General features: G+C 46.8%; 1 protein-coding gene across 1 annotated transcript; it reads right to left on the bottom strand.

Annotated features, from left to right (window-relative positions):
* Positions 1-35: 35 nt before the first annotated feature.
* Positions 36-14,807, bottom strand: LOC135804581 (gamma-secretase subunit Aph-1-like). Its single transcript, XM_065318478.1, has 7 exons — positions 14,650-14,807; positions 14,429-14,572; positions 10,966-11,039; positions 3,787-3,915; positions 2,932-3,059; positions 2,020-2,156; positions 36-632 (listed from the first exon to the last, which is right to left on the bottom strand). The coding sequence occupies exons 1-7, from the start codon at positions 14,760-14,762 to the stop codon at positions 617-619; spliced, it is 741 nt and encodes a 246-aa protein (XP_065174550.1). The 5' UTR covers positions 14,763-14,807; the 3' UTR covers positions 36-616.
* Positions 14,808-14,813: the final 6 nt, after the last annotated feature.

Here is a 14,813-nt window from a genome sequence, read left to right as displayed (position 1 = left end):
TCAAGTCCTTTCATCGATGCAAACAAAGATGGGAGTCGATCTTGATCCAGTAGTTCTCTTGTAATAGTAGACTTGAGTGATATACAATAGAATACTATACAATAATAGAATACAAAATTAATCACATCAGGAAACGAAGGAGAAAAAGCGCGCCCATTTATCAAAACCAGTTTAGACGGCGCCTACAAAAGCAGTTGAATAAGATGGCATGATACAGCAGCAGCAATTACATGTAGTGACGGACAACACATGGAGAGTTTGAAACAATTCAATGAACGAGAACTGATAGGTACATCAGCCATGGATGCTCCTGCATCCTTCAATAATAATAAAACTTTCTTGAGCAAAGAGAAACAGGCATGCTGCTCAAGGGAACGAGTCCATGTGTCTGCCAGTGTGCATGTATATAACGCATGTTGTGGTGTGTAGCAATGTATGTCTAACACGCCCATGGAAAAGGTCCACTACATGCACGTTGGGCTTAGGGACGTGCTGCTTCAGTAGTAGATAGCATTGCACGCGAAAGTTTCACCCCATGGTGCATGTGTGCATGCGCACACATGCATGGCTGGGTGAGCATGTGCGCCTGATGACGACTTCCAAGGAGCAAGAGACTTCATGTGCGTTTCGCCCTGTCAACAAAAGAGGAAAACCAAAATTCATGGGTGAGCTTGCTGGGCATGAGGGACTTTACACAAACAGTAGCCCCGGTAGGGACTGGATAAGGATGCACATCATTGTGAATCCCACTCTGAGTACCGGTGTACCGGTAGATGCTATTCAAAAGTGCGATTATATCAATTGAATAGCATCTACCCGGTATACGAAACTCAGCAGGCAGCCAGGTCATTATAGGGAGTTCAGTGTACAGTATAACTACTGTAAACGGTCAGATGGTGCGCCTATTAGGCCTCTACAAGCAGTCGTGAAGCAGAAATAAAAATCGAGAAGTCGAAGCTGTAGCTCACTACTAGCTGTTGCTAAGTTGGTACATGTACTACATGTACACGTGCAGCTTGTATTTGTAGTATTTTGTACTGACGGTCTACAAATAAGCGACGTGGAGACAATAATTTAATGATAGCAATGAACAATATGAAGGTCTACGCGGATGTTTCTTTCCTTGCCGAGAGCTAGCTCAAGCTGGCCTCCACACCACGTCAGGTTCTGCCTGAGTGTGCCAAAATGTCCAGTGGCTAGCTGGTGGTGGCATCATTTCGAGCATTCACTTCCATTAGCTTCAGCTGGGCGAAGGAAAGTCTCTTTTCTTCAACTCAGCAAACTGTTCTTGTAGATGATCTTACATGAGTGCATTAATTCGGAGTTGATGCACAATTCAAACTATCCTTTCTCATTCCATAATTGGTGGATAAAGTGGGTGCGTCATCTTTCCAGATAAACCACAGCTGACAAAAACTCAGATTATGCACTGGAAATGTTCACCTTTGTACAGGGAAAGTCGCACGAGTTCGACAGAGTCACAAAATGTGACTAGATTATGAGTTTGACTCCCTACTGGACTTCTGACTGTTTATAGGACACCAACTACATGTACCTACTGAGTACAACACGTGTTGTAGCCAAATAATGCCATTGCTCGCGTATGTTTAAAAATTATTTGTTTTCAAATAATGTCATTGCAGATGTATTGTCTAGAGTGGCAAACCAGTGCGTGTAATAATGTCACTCGGTGGAGGGCTCTCAAATATTACATGAACTACACTCATATCTCTGTTATCCGGACCTCGAAGTTACGGGCACCTCGATCTACAGGGCACCTCGATCTACAGGGCACCCTGTGGGAGAGTGTTAGTGGAAATATGACTACTCCTTTGCCAATTTTTGTGGAAACAGTGACGTCATATGCAAGATCTCTGGGAATTCCCCATCAAATATGTACGTGACCCAGAGTTACGGATATTTCAAAGTTATGGACAGTGCCCGGTCCCGTACTGCCCGGATAAGAGAGATAAAGTGTGCACAACTACAACGTAGCATTCTCTACGTGTACTGACTCACCGGATCTGAAAGAGAGCAGAGAGATTGGACAGGGGCAGGCCAGTGATGTGGTACGACCAGCCGACGCACACAAGCAAGACAAGGTAGTTGATCACGAGGGCAATCGCTGGACTATGTCTTTGTTGATTGAGCAAAGTCTGAGAAAGACAAAATAAAAACAAACAAACAAACAACAAAAACAACACCAGCACCATCAGCATCAGCAACAAACGAGCCACAGTGCACTTCAATCCAAACAAACAAAAGTGAAAATTGACACACAAGCAGAAAATGCGATGTGTCCACAAAACGATAAAATACTAGACCAACACATCCAATGACCGCATGCACTATCAAAGAGATCATCTCATCTGAGTTCACCATGACCAAGTTGATATGCTTGTGAACGATGCTGTCCGGCCCCCGGGACAAAGGTTGAAGGGTTGTTGAAGGGTTCGTCGTATCGGAGTTTTACCATACTTCTGACAGCGTGACATGTAAATATCACCAGTTGCACACACTACAGTACATTCATAAAAAGATGGACTTCTAGCTTTTGGCCATAAGTGGGTCAAACTTTTGAGTTTTTTTAGAATTTTTTCGGCAATCCCCTGTGGAATGCTCTTCCAATTATGTTTCTGAAGTCTATTTCTCCAAAAAGCAAACCGTAACAAGAAAAGGATTTCGGCCAGGTTTTGCTCCAAAAGCACTTAATTGGGAACATCCAGGCCATTTCACTCTACTTGCAACAGTACATTGTGCGGTTCAAACCCCAGTTGACGTACCTCTTTGGACCCCTTTTCAAGTTTCAAATTTCGCGGCACTGCACCATGTATGATAAAATCGCCAAAAACGGAAGCTCACCAGAGTCAGGGTTCATCTTTCGATGAATGGACTGTAGGGTATAATATATGTACTCTTGCTAGAACTCACCAACAACGATGTTAACCAGTGCATGCACACTACAGCCACAGCGTGGATATACTTCTTCCTGTTGAAGCCATCGTAGAACATCACACCCCAGAAAGTGTGCAGCAGGATGAAACAGCACGTCATCAATGCTGCAATAGCACAAGACAGCAAAAACAGTATAGAACACAGAACACATTGCGTCAGAAAATGTACTTCTTTTCCACATGTAAGCTGACGAAGCCAAGCAAAACACACAATTGCAGTCGTGGTCCAGCTCGACCAGCAGCATAAGCACACCGCAGCTCCTTCCTTCTCGTCTGCCGATGTGGCCAAAGTTTCAGGCGACCACAAGACTTGTCCGGTCATTGTTCTTACTGCTCCAGACCTGCTCAAGCCCCCCCCCCACACACACACATTAGATCAGAATAGCTACATCATGGCTGCATGTTCAAGGTGTCCAAGGTGTGTGTGTGTGCGCGCGCGTGCGTCCGTGAGTTACTGTGCTAGATTCGATTATGGCAAACTTGCAGGCATTTCTAAGTTCTGAGAAGTGAACGCCAGTTCTAATACATTGTGTCAATATGAATGAGATCATGCGAGTGAATACGCAAGTGTCAATAATGTGAATGAGACTATGCGAGTGCCTACTCGAGTGTCAATGTGAATGTTACTATGCAAATGCATTCCCAAGTGTCAATGCGAATGAGCCTATTCGAGTGCCTACGCGAGTGTCAATGCGAATGAGACTATGCGAGTGCCTACCCGAGTGTCAATGTGAATGAGACTATGCGAGGACCTACCCGAGTGTCAATGCGAATGAGACTATGCGAGTGCCTACCCGAGTGTCAATGTGAATGAGACTGTGCCAATACATACCTGAGTGGAAGAAGAAGTACTGGTCAGGGTGACCGTCGATGAATCCCACAGTACCGGCGCCGGCAGATTCCTTCAGCACATTGGTGTAGGCAAAGATACCCTGGACAATGCCAAAACCCATTCCAGACACTGCACCACAGCAAGAGAAGTGCACAATCATAGACACACAACATCAATTCAAGGAGCTGCAACGAGTTGAGCCAGGACCACGACGCCATGCTGGCCATGTTTCAAATCAAACCCCCAAACAGTGAAACAGTAAAACCTCTTCTAAAAGATCATGTGCTGCATATCACTGTGCATATCACTGAAAACATGTTGCTGGCGTATCAATCAAGCACCTTGCTTTAGCTATATTATTAACTCATATTATTTTAAAACGAAGGTAAGTATTACAGCTGTCAGAAGGAAATGTTTTACCCGTGACCCCTTCGTTGTTAGAAGTTATTGGTGTGAGGAATGGCTACCGAGGGTAGCAATGGTCGGCTTTAGAGCGCATGGAGGAGGAGAGTTAGTTTCTTGTAAGTATTACGTCGCAAATATCCACGCAAACACACATCCAGTCAAATAAGGCACTTGTGATAAAGTATCCGAACGTTTTCGGTCCCTTCTCATCAAGGATTGTACAGGGAATGGCTCAAGTTGGAAAGACTAAACATATATAGCGTAAAGATATCACGAGTCACGAGTGTTGTTATCTCATTATCTTTACGCTATATAAGTTTTAGTCTTTCCAACTTGAGCCATTCCCTGTACAATCCTTGATGAGAAGGGACCGAAAACGTTCGGATACTTCATCACAAGTGCCTTATTCGACTGGATGTGTGTTTGCGTGGATACTTGCGACATAATACTTACCTTCGTTTTAAAGTAGTATCCGCCTCCGACCTCTTTAAAAAAATCATATTATACATTTAATTGTAAAATAGCAATGAAAAATATCAATTGTGCACTCATAACCATGTATAAACAATTAAAATGAAACAATTCCAGAACGTTTTCGTGTGACCATCATCAGTGGAACATCGTCACATAGTAAGAATCACTAAAACAACCAGTTATATAGCTACAGTAATATGAAAAGAAGCGTGAGAATGCAGCACAGCTAGCGGTTATGCATAACGCGTGTAGCGTGAACCTTTGCAGTGTATCTGAGAATGGTAGCAGTAGATGAATGTGGCAGCTGTGAGTGCGTGTGAACAAAAACTGGTGAGTGCGCTCACACTTTTTAAATAATACGCACTCACCAGTTTTTGTTCACACGCACTCACAGCTGCCACATTCATCTACTGCTACCATTCTCAGATACACTGCAAAGGTTCACACTACACGCGTTATGCATAACCGCTAGCTGTGCTGCATTCTCACGCTTCCTTTCATATTACTGTAGCTATATAACTGGTTGTTTTAGTGATTCTTACTATGTGACGATGTTCCACTGATGATGGTCACACGAAAACGTTCTGGAATTGTTTCATTTTAATTGTTTATACAAGGTTATGAGTGCACAATTGATATTTTTCATTGCTATTTTACAACTGTTGTCTCCTCGTCGGTTATTTAAATACATTTAATTGTAGAAAGGAAAAGGACATTATGGATACGAGTTTAGAGTAACTCTCCATCACTGTAACTGGATACTATATACAAGCTTTTAGAGGATCCCGACATAGTGCCACCGACACCAGTGAGGAAAGTCGGAGAAAAATCCAAGGTGCAGGATCGGTCCGACAGCCCCACCGAAATCCCGGCCCCCAAGCGCCAGACAACTGGAAACCTACCATCGCCTTCGGCCCCGTCTCTACCATCCGGAGAACTCAATATGGACATGGTGAGCCTAATAAATGGCCTGAGGTCGGACCTGCGTTCCGACCTCAGTAATGTTGTGGCAGACGGACTGGCGCCAGTCCATGAGAATTTGCAAAACATGACAAATTTGTTGCGAAAACAGGCCCGTGACATACACATGCGGAACCAGCCTCACAACCAAACCGAACCCGGCCTGAACCGAGAGACCGTGAATGGCACTACTCAAGATCTGGTCGAGGAACTCCTGAACCAGAAGGGAAGGGAAAACAACGTACTATTGCACGGCGTGGCGGAATGTCAGGGAGAGGACCTCCCCTCACTCGCACGAGCCCTTGTCCCGTCAAACACTCTGATCCAAGAGGTGCTACGTATTGGAAGGCCAAGAGAGGACACAAACGTACGCCCCAGACCAGTCCTCATTAAAACAAACAAATCTGGAAAAGCCTCTCTCCTGAGGAATAAAATGACGCTCCGCCACAATGGTCAACCGGTTTACGTTAGCCACGACCTAACTCCCTCTCAACAGGCACGAAGGAGACAGGTACTCCCCACATTTAAACAATTGCGAGGGCTTGGCACTGCTTGTTCCCTTCCCTACGACAAAATATTGGTACAAGGGAAACCACTGGATGACGCTGAATTGGCGAGGTTACTTCAGGACAAGCCTGCACAATGACGAGTCCCCGCACAACAGAATACTATTGTCACCAACGCATGCAGCACTCCCCAGAGCATCTCTACCTCTACGCCACAGATAAGTATCACTCATTCAAATGCATGCAATACATTATTACTCTTTAATCTTACTATAGCACATATTAATATCTGCAGCCTATTGAATAAGCTTAGGGACATTCACTATCTTCTGCACAAACACAACATTGATATCCTTGCTGTTACGGAGACATGGCTGACAGCCACCTCGACAAAGAGTGCCATCTTTTTACCAGGCTACGACGTCCACAGATTTGACAGGACAAGCAAAAAAGGAGGCGGCGTTTGCTTGTACATCAGAAATAAGTTTAAGTACCGTCAACTAAGAACAATATTTGACATTGAAACTGCAGCAATTCACCTGCGGTTGGATGGAAATCCACTGAATATCATCTGTACATATCGACCACCCTCAACACCAGTGTCGTTTTGGCAACAACTCACCAACACTGTTGATGACATCGCAGCACAGACACCAAAATCGTCCCACACCATTGTTCTTGGTGACTTCAATGTGAACATACGAGACACTCAGCATCCTCACCACAAGCACCTGCAGACATTCTGCCACACAACCAGTCTCCATAACATAGTGACATCGCCGACTAGACTTCCTACTGAATCCAACTTAGACCTAGTACTAGTACCCAAGACATTCGCCAACACCCACCTATCTCAGGCCACACAAGGTAGACACTTCACCGTGAACAGCTGCACAGTCGAGCCATGCGATGCATCGGACCACCAGCTTGTCCCAGTTGACATGACAGTAACCCTCTGTTCCCTCCCAAAGGAGCAGTGGGTCCAAACAAGAAAGCCGCCCATTAGATCGATTGATATGAGTAGCTTTAGAGACCAACTGGCATCCGCATTGCTCGACACATCCACTGACACCACAACTACTACATGCCAACGAATTCAACTATTCCAACACAACGTATCTGAGGTCCTGGACAAGCACTGTCCAATGACAACCGTCAAACTAAGTGGCAAATACAAACCTGCCCCTTGGGTAGATGACGAGCTCCGGAAATTGTTGTTCAGGAGGAAGCGTTCGCACAGGAAAATGAGAAAGAACCCAGCTGGCCCGCAACTAGTCCAGAACTTCCGGACACTGCGGCGGCAATGCAAACTTCTCGCGCGTCGCAAGCAAGCCACATTCTTTCAGAACGAATTTATTTACAATACGAAGAACCCCAGAGGCCACTGGAATGTTCTAAACACTCTGCTTGGTCGAATCAAGATCCACCGTGAACCAGGTGCAGAGGTCAAAGGCATCACAGCTACATTCTCCGAAATAGTATCACCGGGTTCGCCAACTACACCAACCGCTACAACGCACACTACACTGCCACTAGGTCCGATGCCTGAACACAACTTTTGCACTTTCGACCGCATCCCGACAAGCCTCGTAGAATTCTACCTAAAGCGGTTGGACTGCCGTAAAGCGTGCGGCCCCGACAACGTACCCGCAGCAATCTACAAGTCTGCAGCTGACGGGATTGCCCCTGTTCTCGCTCCGCTATTTTCAGACTCACTACAATCTGGAACTTTCCCAACTCCGTACAAACAGGCTAACGTTTGGCCAATACATAAGCGAGGTGATCACAGCGATCCTACTAATTACAGGCCAATACCGCTCCTTCCGCAAATGTCAAAGCTGTTAGAACGCTGCGCCCTTGACCAGCTAATGGAATTCGTGCGTGACGCTCCACAAGCAAACCAAGCACTGCCGCCTGAACAGTTCGCCTACAGAAGACAACACTCCTGCGATGACTTGCTAGCCTTGGTGGCGAATGACTGGCAGCAAAGTCTGGACGCCGGTAAATTTGTGGTGGCAGCGTTTCTTGATATGTCGAAAGCATTTGACACGGTCAATCACAACATGCTCCTGCAGGAGCTTTTCGAGATCGGCGTCGGAGATAGCGCCCTGCAATGGTTTGCGAGCTACCTACGAGGCAGGCGGCAGCGAGTGGTAACACGCACGTCCAGAGGTGAACTGTACGAAGCTCACAGGGGAGTTCCTCAAGGATCCACCCTCAGACCTGTGCTCTTTAACCTATCTGTACGCAAATTGCCCTCGGCAGCATCTTCCAGCATGGTGCGCCAGTACGCTGACGATGTCGCCCTGTACCTAGCAGGCCACAACCTACAACAAACTACCGAAGAACTGGCCCGAGATGTGTGCCGTATCAGGGACTTCCTCAGTGAACGAGGACTAATCCTGAATGCCAGCAAGACCCAGTTCATTGTGTTCCACTCCAGATCGAAAAAAGTATGCTCCTCCCTCCGACTAACCATTGACAATGTCTCAATTCCACCAGCGACCACCGTCAAGTACCTTGGTATGACCTTTGACCAGCACCTGACATTCGCTGACCACATCAGTGCCCTTGAGCGAAAGGTAGGCGACAAGCTAGCTGTGTTTCGTAGAATCCGTGACCGTCTAACAATTGATGCAAAGAGAACCTTCTACTGCTCGTTCATACAGGCTCAACTGGAGTACGGTTCCAATGCTTTTTATCACAGTCTGCAGGCTGGGCAACAAGATCGCTTGACTTGCCTCAGCAACCGTGCAGTTAGAACTGTTTTTGGTTATCCAAGGTTCTGTGACATTTCTACTATTCTAGCCAGATACCACCTAGCTTCTATCTCCTTACGTTTGAGATTCAAATTGTTTGTACTTATTTACAGATCATTACATAAGGTGTGCAGTCCGCTCTTAACAGACTGTTTTGTGACTAGAGTCAATGCCACACACACAGCGTCAATCACCCGCTCGCAGGTTACTCTGTCTCTTGCTCTTCCCCCGGCTAATAACCGCTATGGCTTGTACACATTAAGCTTCTTAGGCGCAGATCGCTGGAATTCGCTCCCTGCTTCTGTTCGTATTTGCTCCACGCTATCAGACTTCCGCTCATCTATACAAAAACATATAGGGTACCCCGTAAGAAGGCCTTAAAGGGGAAGTATACCCTAAAATCAAATTTTCACCAGTTGTAGTCTTCGGGGTGCTGAGTCGAATGGTCTTGGTCCGAGGAAGCTGAGACGCTCCCTTCCTACTTGAATCCCAATCGAACTCGCGCACTTCCACCGAAACTGGGTGACTGCGCCCTACTAGATGGGGATTTGTATGCAAAATGTCACTAAAAGCGCCATTTCGTTCTTATAAAAGCACGGATGACCGCGATTGGCCCATATGTTGTAGTCTTTTGGACGCTGAGTCGACTGGTTTTGGTCCGAAAAGGCTGCGATGCAGCGTTCCTCCTTTATTCCCAATCGAACATGCACGGACGACCGCGATTGGCCCATATGTTGTAGTCTTTTGGACGCTGAGTCGACTGGTTTTGGTCCGAAAAGGCTGCGATGCAGCGTTCCTCCTTTATTCCCAATCGAACATGGTTGAACAAGCGGTCACGTGCTCCTGCGTACACCAGTCACCTGGTCACCGTGCCTGCAGGGTACAACTTACTAGCCTGTTTGACCTTTTTTGGGTGCAGTCCTGTCACTCGAGTTGAACTCGAGTTGAACCTTGGTGTGAAAGTTGTCGCCTGCTGGCGCGGTGACCAGGTGATTTGGGCACCCAGGAGCACGTGACCGCTTGTTCAACCATGTTCGATTGGGAATAAAGGAGGAACGCTGCATCGCAGCCCTTTCGGACCAAAACCAGTCGACTCAGCGTCCAAAATACTACAACATATGGGCCAATCGCGGTCATCCGTGCTTTTATAAGAACGAAATGGCGCTTTTAGTGACATTTTGCATACAAATCCCCATCTAGTAGGGCGCAGTCACCCAGTTTCGGTGGAAGTGCGCGAGTTCGATTGGGATTCAAGTAGGAAGGGAGCGTCGCAGCTTCCTCGGACCAAGACCATTCGACTCAGCACCCAGAAGACTACAACTACACAAAGGCACACAATGAAAACCTTGGCAAATTAATTCCGTTGTGACTCAGAGTTTCATGGCTGAACCAATCATCAGACAACGATAATGGAATAGGAGGCAGCGCTGGTATATCTAAGTGGAGAGAGGTGTGATAATACGATAGCGAGAGGAGTAATCGCGTGAATGTATACAGGGACAGGCTATTTCAGAGGCAGATGCAGTAGGCGCAGGTCTAGCACTAACAATAATAATAATAATAACAGACTGACCAAACAGCTGGGTGATCATGAAACGGCCACTCTTGGGTCAAATCGGATCCGCTCTTCTGTAGTGTTGTATGGAACATGGTGAGCAAGCGGTGACCACCCCGTTACATGTCGCATGTTGGTGTGATTTTCATGCACCAGTAATTGCCCTCCCCCCCCCCCCCCCCCGTCACAACCAGTGGATCGTCCTCGTGTAAAGGAAACGGTGTAAAGAGAGTATGGATCCAGACAGAGAATGGATTCAAGTGTATCGATACATCACCATCATCAGCATCGTCAGCACCCAGCCCCCCCCCCCCCCCCCCCTGGCTGTGACGTCACATTTTCGAGCCCTATTCGGACAGTTATCCCCAGCGTCGCAAGTTGGGATGAGCATGGTCGCATCAGATTTCCACCTAAGAAAGAGGGTAGGAGGTTTGGCACACGGTGTATGTACACCATTCCACTCATAGGCTTCTACAGGAACACTTTCACGGTTCCTCCCGGCGCAGAAAGAAAAACTCACCATAAGCCAGTTTGTGACGCCGCAGTGGCGAGTCCACAGACACGGAGAGCTGAACCAGGCCAGCATCTGCTTTCCTACAGCAGTGCAAACAATGAGAACACCATCGTCAGCAGACAGCAACAGCAGCAAGGCAGATACAGGCTTCAGGAAGCGCCGCAGGAGAGTGGAGGAAATACGCCAATGGATGATATCAGATTATGTAAGCCAAGAGTACTGCGCAAACTTGCTTGTTGCGCTATTGCTGGAGTTGCAGGGATTGATTTATACGGGTGACTGTAACAGAAGGTGCGCAGACTCCACTGCACTACATTATAGAAGTCTATAACAGACAAATGTCTACTACCAATAGACCCATGTACGCAATAGGGGTGAGGCATCCTGCAGCTTCATACTTTCATCAGTTCATAGCTCAATGAGGATTTTCGAGCATGCGGCTCTTTCCTTTGGCACTGCAAATTCACAACTCGGGATTAGTATCAGTTTTTTAAACGACGTTTCAGCAAATTGCCATCATCAGGGTGCAATACGGTGCAAAGGAGCAGTTATAATGTTGATATGCCACTATTTGGTGATATTGAGTAGCGTGTTTAAGTTAACATACGAAGTACTATTGCTATGAAACGTTGCCTCTTGTTGCGAATCTCACAACTCCCCAGTGTGGGGAGCAACCAAATTTGTTATAAAATTATCGCCAAAGCACTACCACTATTTCACACTACTCAATAACACTAAATTGTGGCATACATGTATACCATTCTAACTGCTCCTTTGCAGACTTGCACACCATACTGCAACCTGATGGTGGCAAATATGTGCCAAAACGTCATTTAAAAAAGTGATACTGTAAAACATGCAATTTTCGGTGTAACTGTAATTTCGGTGATTTCGGTAAAGAAACCAGGCACCTAAATTTAAATTACTGAGTACACCTAAAAGACACCTGAGCATGCACTGTATGTGAAGGGAACGCTAGTCACCTAATTCTACATTACACCTGAAACCCGGCAGGTCTCTGGCACCGAAATCTTAATGCACCTAAAATTACGTGTTTTACAGTATTGATCTCAAGTTGCGAATTTGTAGTGCCAAGGGAAAGAGCATGCGTGCTCGAAAAACCTAATCGAAAAATAGACCCACTAAGAAAAATGACCTATGACCGTAAAGCATGCTGCAAACGCCCACCCCCTTTTTTCAAGTTTTTGCAAGATCTGCTGGCCTGTACGCACTGACCCCATGCACTATCACAAAAACCGTACGAAGCTGCATCCCACACCATAGCACGAAGAGCGCTTTGCTACGGTAAACTATGTCCACTTTCCTGGTTCCAAAATCTCTTCGAGCACTAGCTATGAGCTAGCTTGTAGTGATGATAATGATGTTGGTTGTTTATTTCGCAATCTAACCGGTAGTTTCTTCCGAATAACAAGGTAGCGAAGAACATAGCATTGCAGGAACCAAATGCACTTCTGACGGTGTTTCAAGCCATCATTCAAATCACGCAACGCGCAAAGACAAGGGTTTCCCCCGAGTACATCAGTCCAGAGTTTTCAACAAGTTAGCAGTGACTTTGTAGCTGTAGCTTCTGTGACATTCTTCCTGTTCTCCTTCCAACTGCAATACTGCAACCGGTCAAGTCGTTGAGTGATGCTTTGTCAGAACAATCCTATCTTCGGTGAATCATCGTTGCGCTCAGAGAGTGCGACATCATGGCACTGCAGAAATTTCATGATTTGAAAACCACATACATATAGATTCTAAGGCATTTCCAAATGGAGAACGAACTGATACAAAGACAACTCATTTGTCGAATGAAAGGAAATCAACGCGACAGAAGCTTTTCTTTGATGCAAGATAATGAATGACAATCGCTTTAGCAGAGCCTCCTGGTAAGACATAGGTAGTTTGCAGGCATTAGTCGTTCTCGTACGCATTCAACCTTCGTGACGGTTTTGTACAACTTTTTATTGACCTGAAAAAGACAAAAATACTTCGAAGTAGTATGGACCCGCTGGGGTTGGTGTTTGCTGCGAAGTTAGCGTTTGCAGCGGACTTTATGGTGTGCGGATTCACTCTGCACTTTACATCACCGGTTTTATGGCTTCATTCAGATTTGGTGGGGTCTCCAAAGCACGGCATACCATCCATTTTTGTTGCGTGTTTGTTGCTGTGGATGTCATCATCAGCATCACTGTGGTGAGCCCATAAGTGGGATCATTTCTAAGTCAACCCAGCGTCTGGAGGTTCCCGGGGTTGTCAGCCGTGGGGCGGTTCAATCAATATCCAATTGTGCCTTTTTCTCCAAGAAATTTATTCTCTCCTCTCCTGGGAGACACACAGGACCAGCTTCTGGCTATGAGCAAGTACAAGTGTGTGTGTGTGTGTGTGTGTGTGTGTGTGTGTGTGTGTGTGTGTGTGTGTGTGTGTGTGTGTGTGGTGGATACCAGGCTAGAAAATAGTGGCGGTCAATTCATCAGCCTTGCAAGCTGTGGAATGGTGTAGTCCCAGCACAAGTTGCTATGTCTAACATAGCTGTTCGCTATCATCGCTTCCGCGATGGGCATGTCTGAGGTCTGTGGTGTGTGTGTGTGTACATGGTGTGTGTGTGTGTGTACATGTGTGTGTGTGTGTGTATGTATGTGTGTGTGTGTGTGTGTGTGTGTGTGTGTGTGTGTGTGTGTGGTGTGTGTGTGTGTGTGTGTGTGTGTGTGTGTCGCTTCGCAGCAAGAGGCGTGTCTATGAGGCTGTCGTCCTCACGACCCTCTTGTATGGTGCGGAGACGTGGACCACCAAGGCAGGCCACCTCCAGAAGCTAAAAACGTTTCACCATCAGTGTGTTCGGTCCATTGTGGGTATCGGCCGTCGTCAACAGTGGGATGATCGGATCTCAACGGCCACATTAGCAGCTACATTCGGTGTTGACCCTGATATCACCCGCATCATCCGTCGCCACCGGCTTCGTTGGCTGGGTCACGTCGGCAGGATGGACGACTCACGCGCACCGAAGCAATTGCTGTTCGGCGAGCTGCCTGCCCCCCGTCCTCGTCACGGCCCGAAGAAGAGGTGGCGAGATGTGGTATCGACTGACCTGGCGGACCTCGGCGTGACCACCTGGCTTGAGAGTTGCCAAGATCGTCCCAATTGGAGAAGAGTTGCGAGTAGCACCCCACCGCCACGGCCCGCTCCTGATCCTCTTCTATGTGTCTGTGGACGCCCATTTCGTCGACCAGGAGACCTGAAACGACATGCCAAGTTCTGCGCTCGTGTTCTCACTTGAACTTTCCGACATTCGCTATCATTGCGTACGCAATGGGCAAGATCAAGGTCAAGGTCAAGGTGTGTGTGTGGTGTGTGTGTGTGTGTGTGTGTGTGTGTGTGTGTGTGTGTGTGTGTGTGTGTGTGTGTGTGCGCGTGAGGGGCTGTGCCTTTATACGCCTGGCATGACGTATAGATAGAATAGTCTTACTTGAGTAGTCGAAAGTACAAGTATCGAAATCCCTCTTGAAAGAGTACAGAAAAGACGACGGCGAAAGCCAGCTCATCCTTTAATGGTGATACGATTAGCCACCACAAAGCCGAGAACAGCAAAGCTAGCAGCCAGAAAAATCCACTGCGTTCACACAACACAGAAGGGTGTCAGTGTTTCAGGGCAGATATATTTCGAGAAAAATGAATTGTCAGACCAACCTTGCAATCAACACAATGACATCCTGGGCATCCTTGGCCACAGTGAGGAAGAACAAAGCTGCCACTGGTCCAAAAGAGATGAACAGGCACCCAAAGAAAGTGCCTAACGCCATGTTTCTTGACCTGCCTCACAACATCCACGAAGAAGTGACTCAAAAATGCTG

This window comes from Sycon ciliatum, chromosome 1 (assembly GCF_964019385.1).
Source record: "Sycon ciliatum chromosome 1, ocSycCili1.1, whole genome shotgun sequence".
Lineage (NCBI taxonomy): Eukaryota > Metazoa > Porifera > Calcarea > Leucosolenida > Sycettidae > Sycon > Sycon ciliatum.
The sequence above is the reverse complement of the archived record's forward strand: the minus strand, read 5'-3'. Positions and strand labels throughout refer to the sequence as shown.

Coding starts and splice junctions, on each gene's coding strand:
- LOC135804581 (XM_065318478.1), bottom strand. CDS start 14,762: ATGGCGTTAGGCACTTTCTTTGGGTGCCTGTTCATCTCTTTTGGACCA. Junction 14,573..14,649: donor GTCATTGTGTTGATTGCAAG/GTTGGTCTGACA, acceptor GTGTGAACGCAG/TGGATTTTTCTGGCTGCTAG. Junction 3,060..3,786: donor GTACTTCTTCTTCCACTCAG/GTATGTATTGGC, acceptor GTGCTATTGCAG/CATTGATGACGTGCTGTTTC.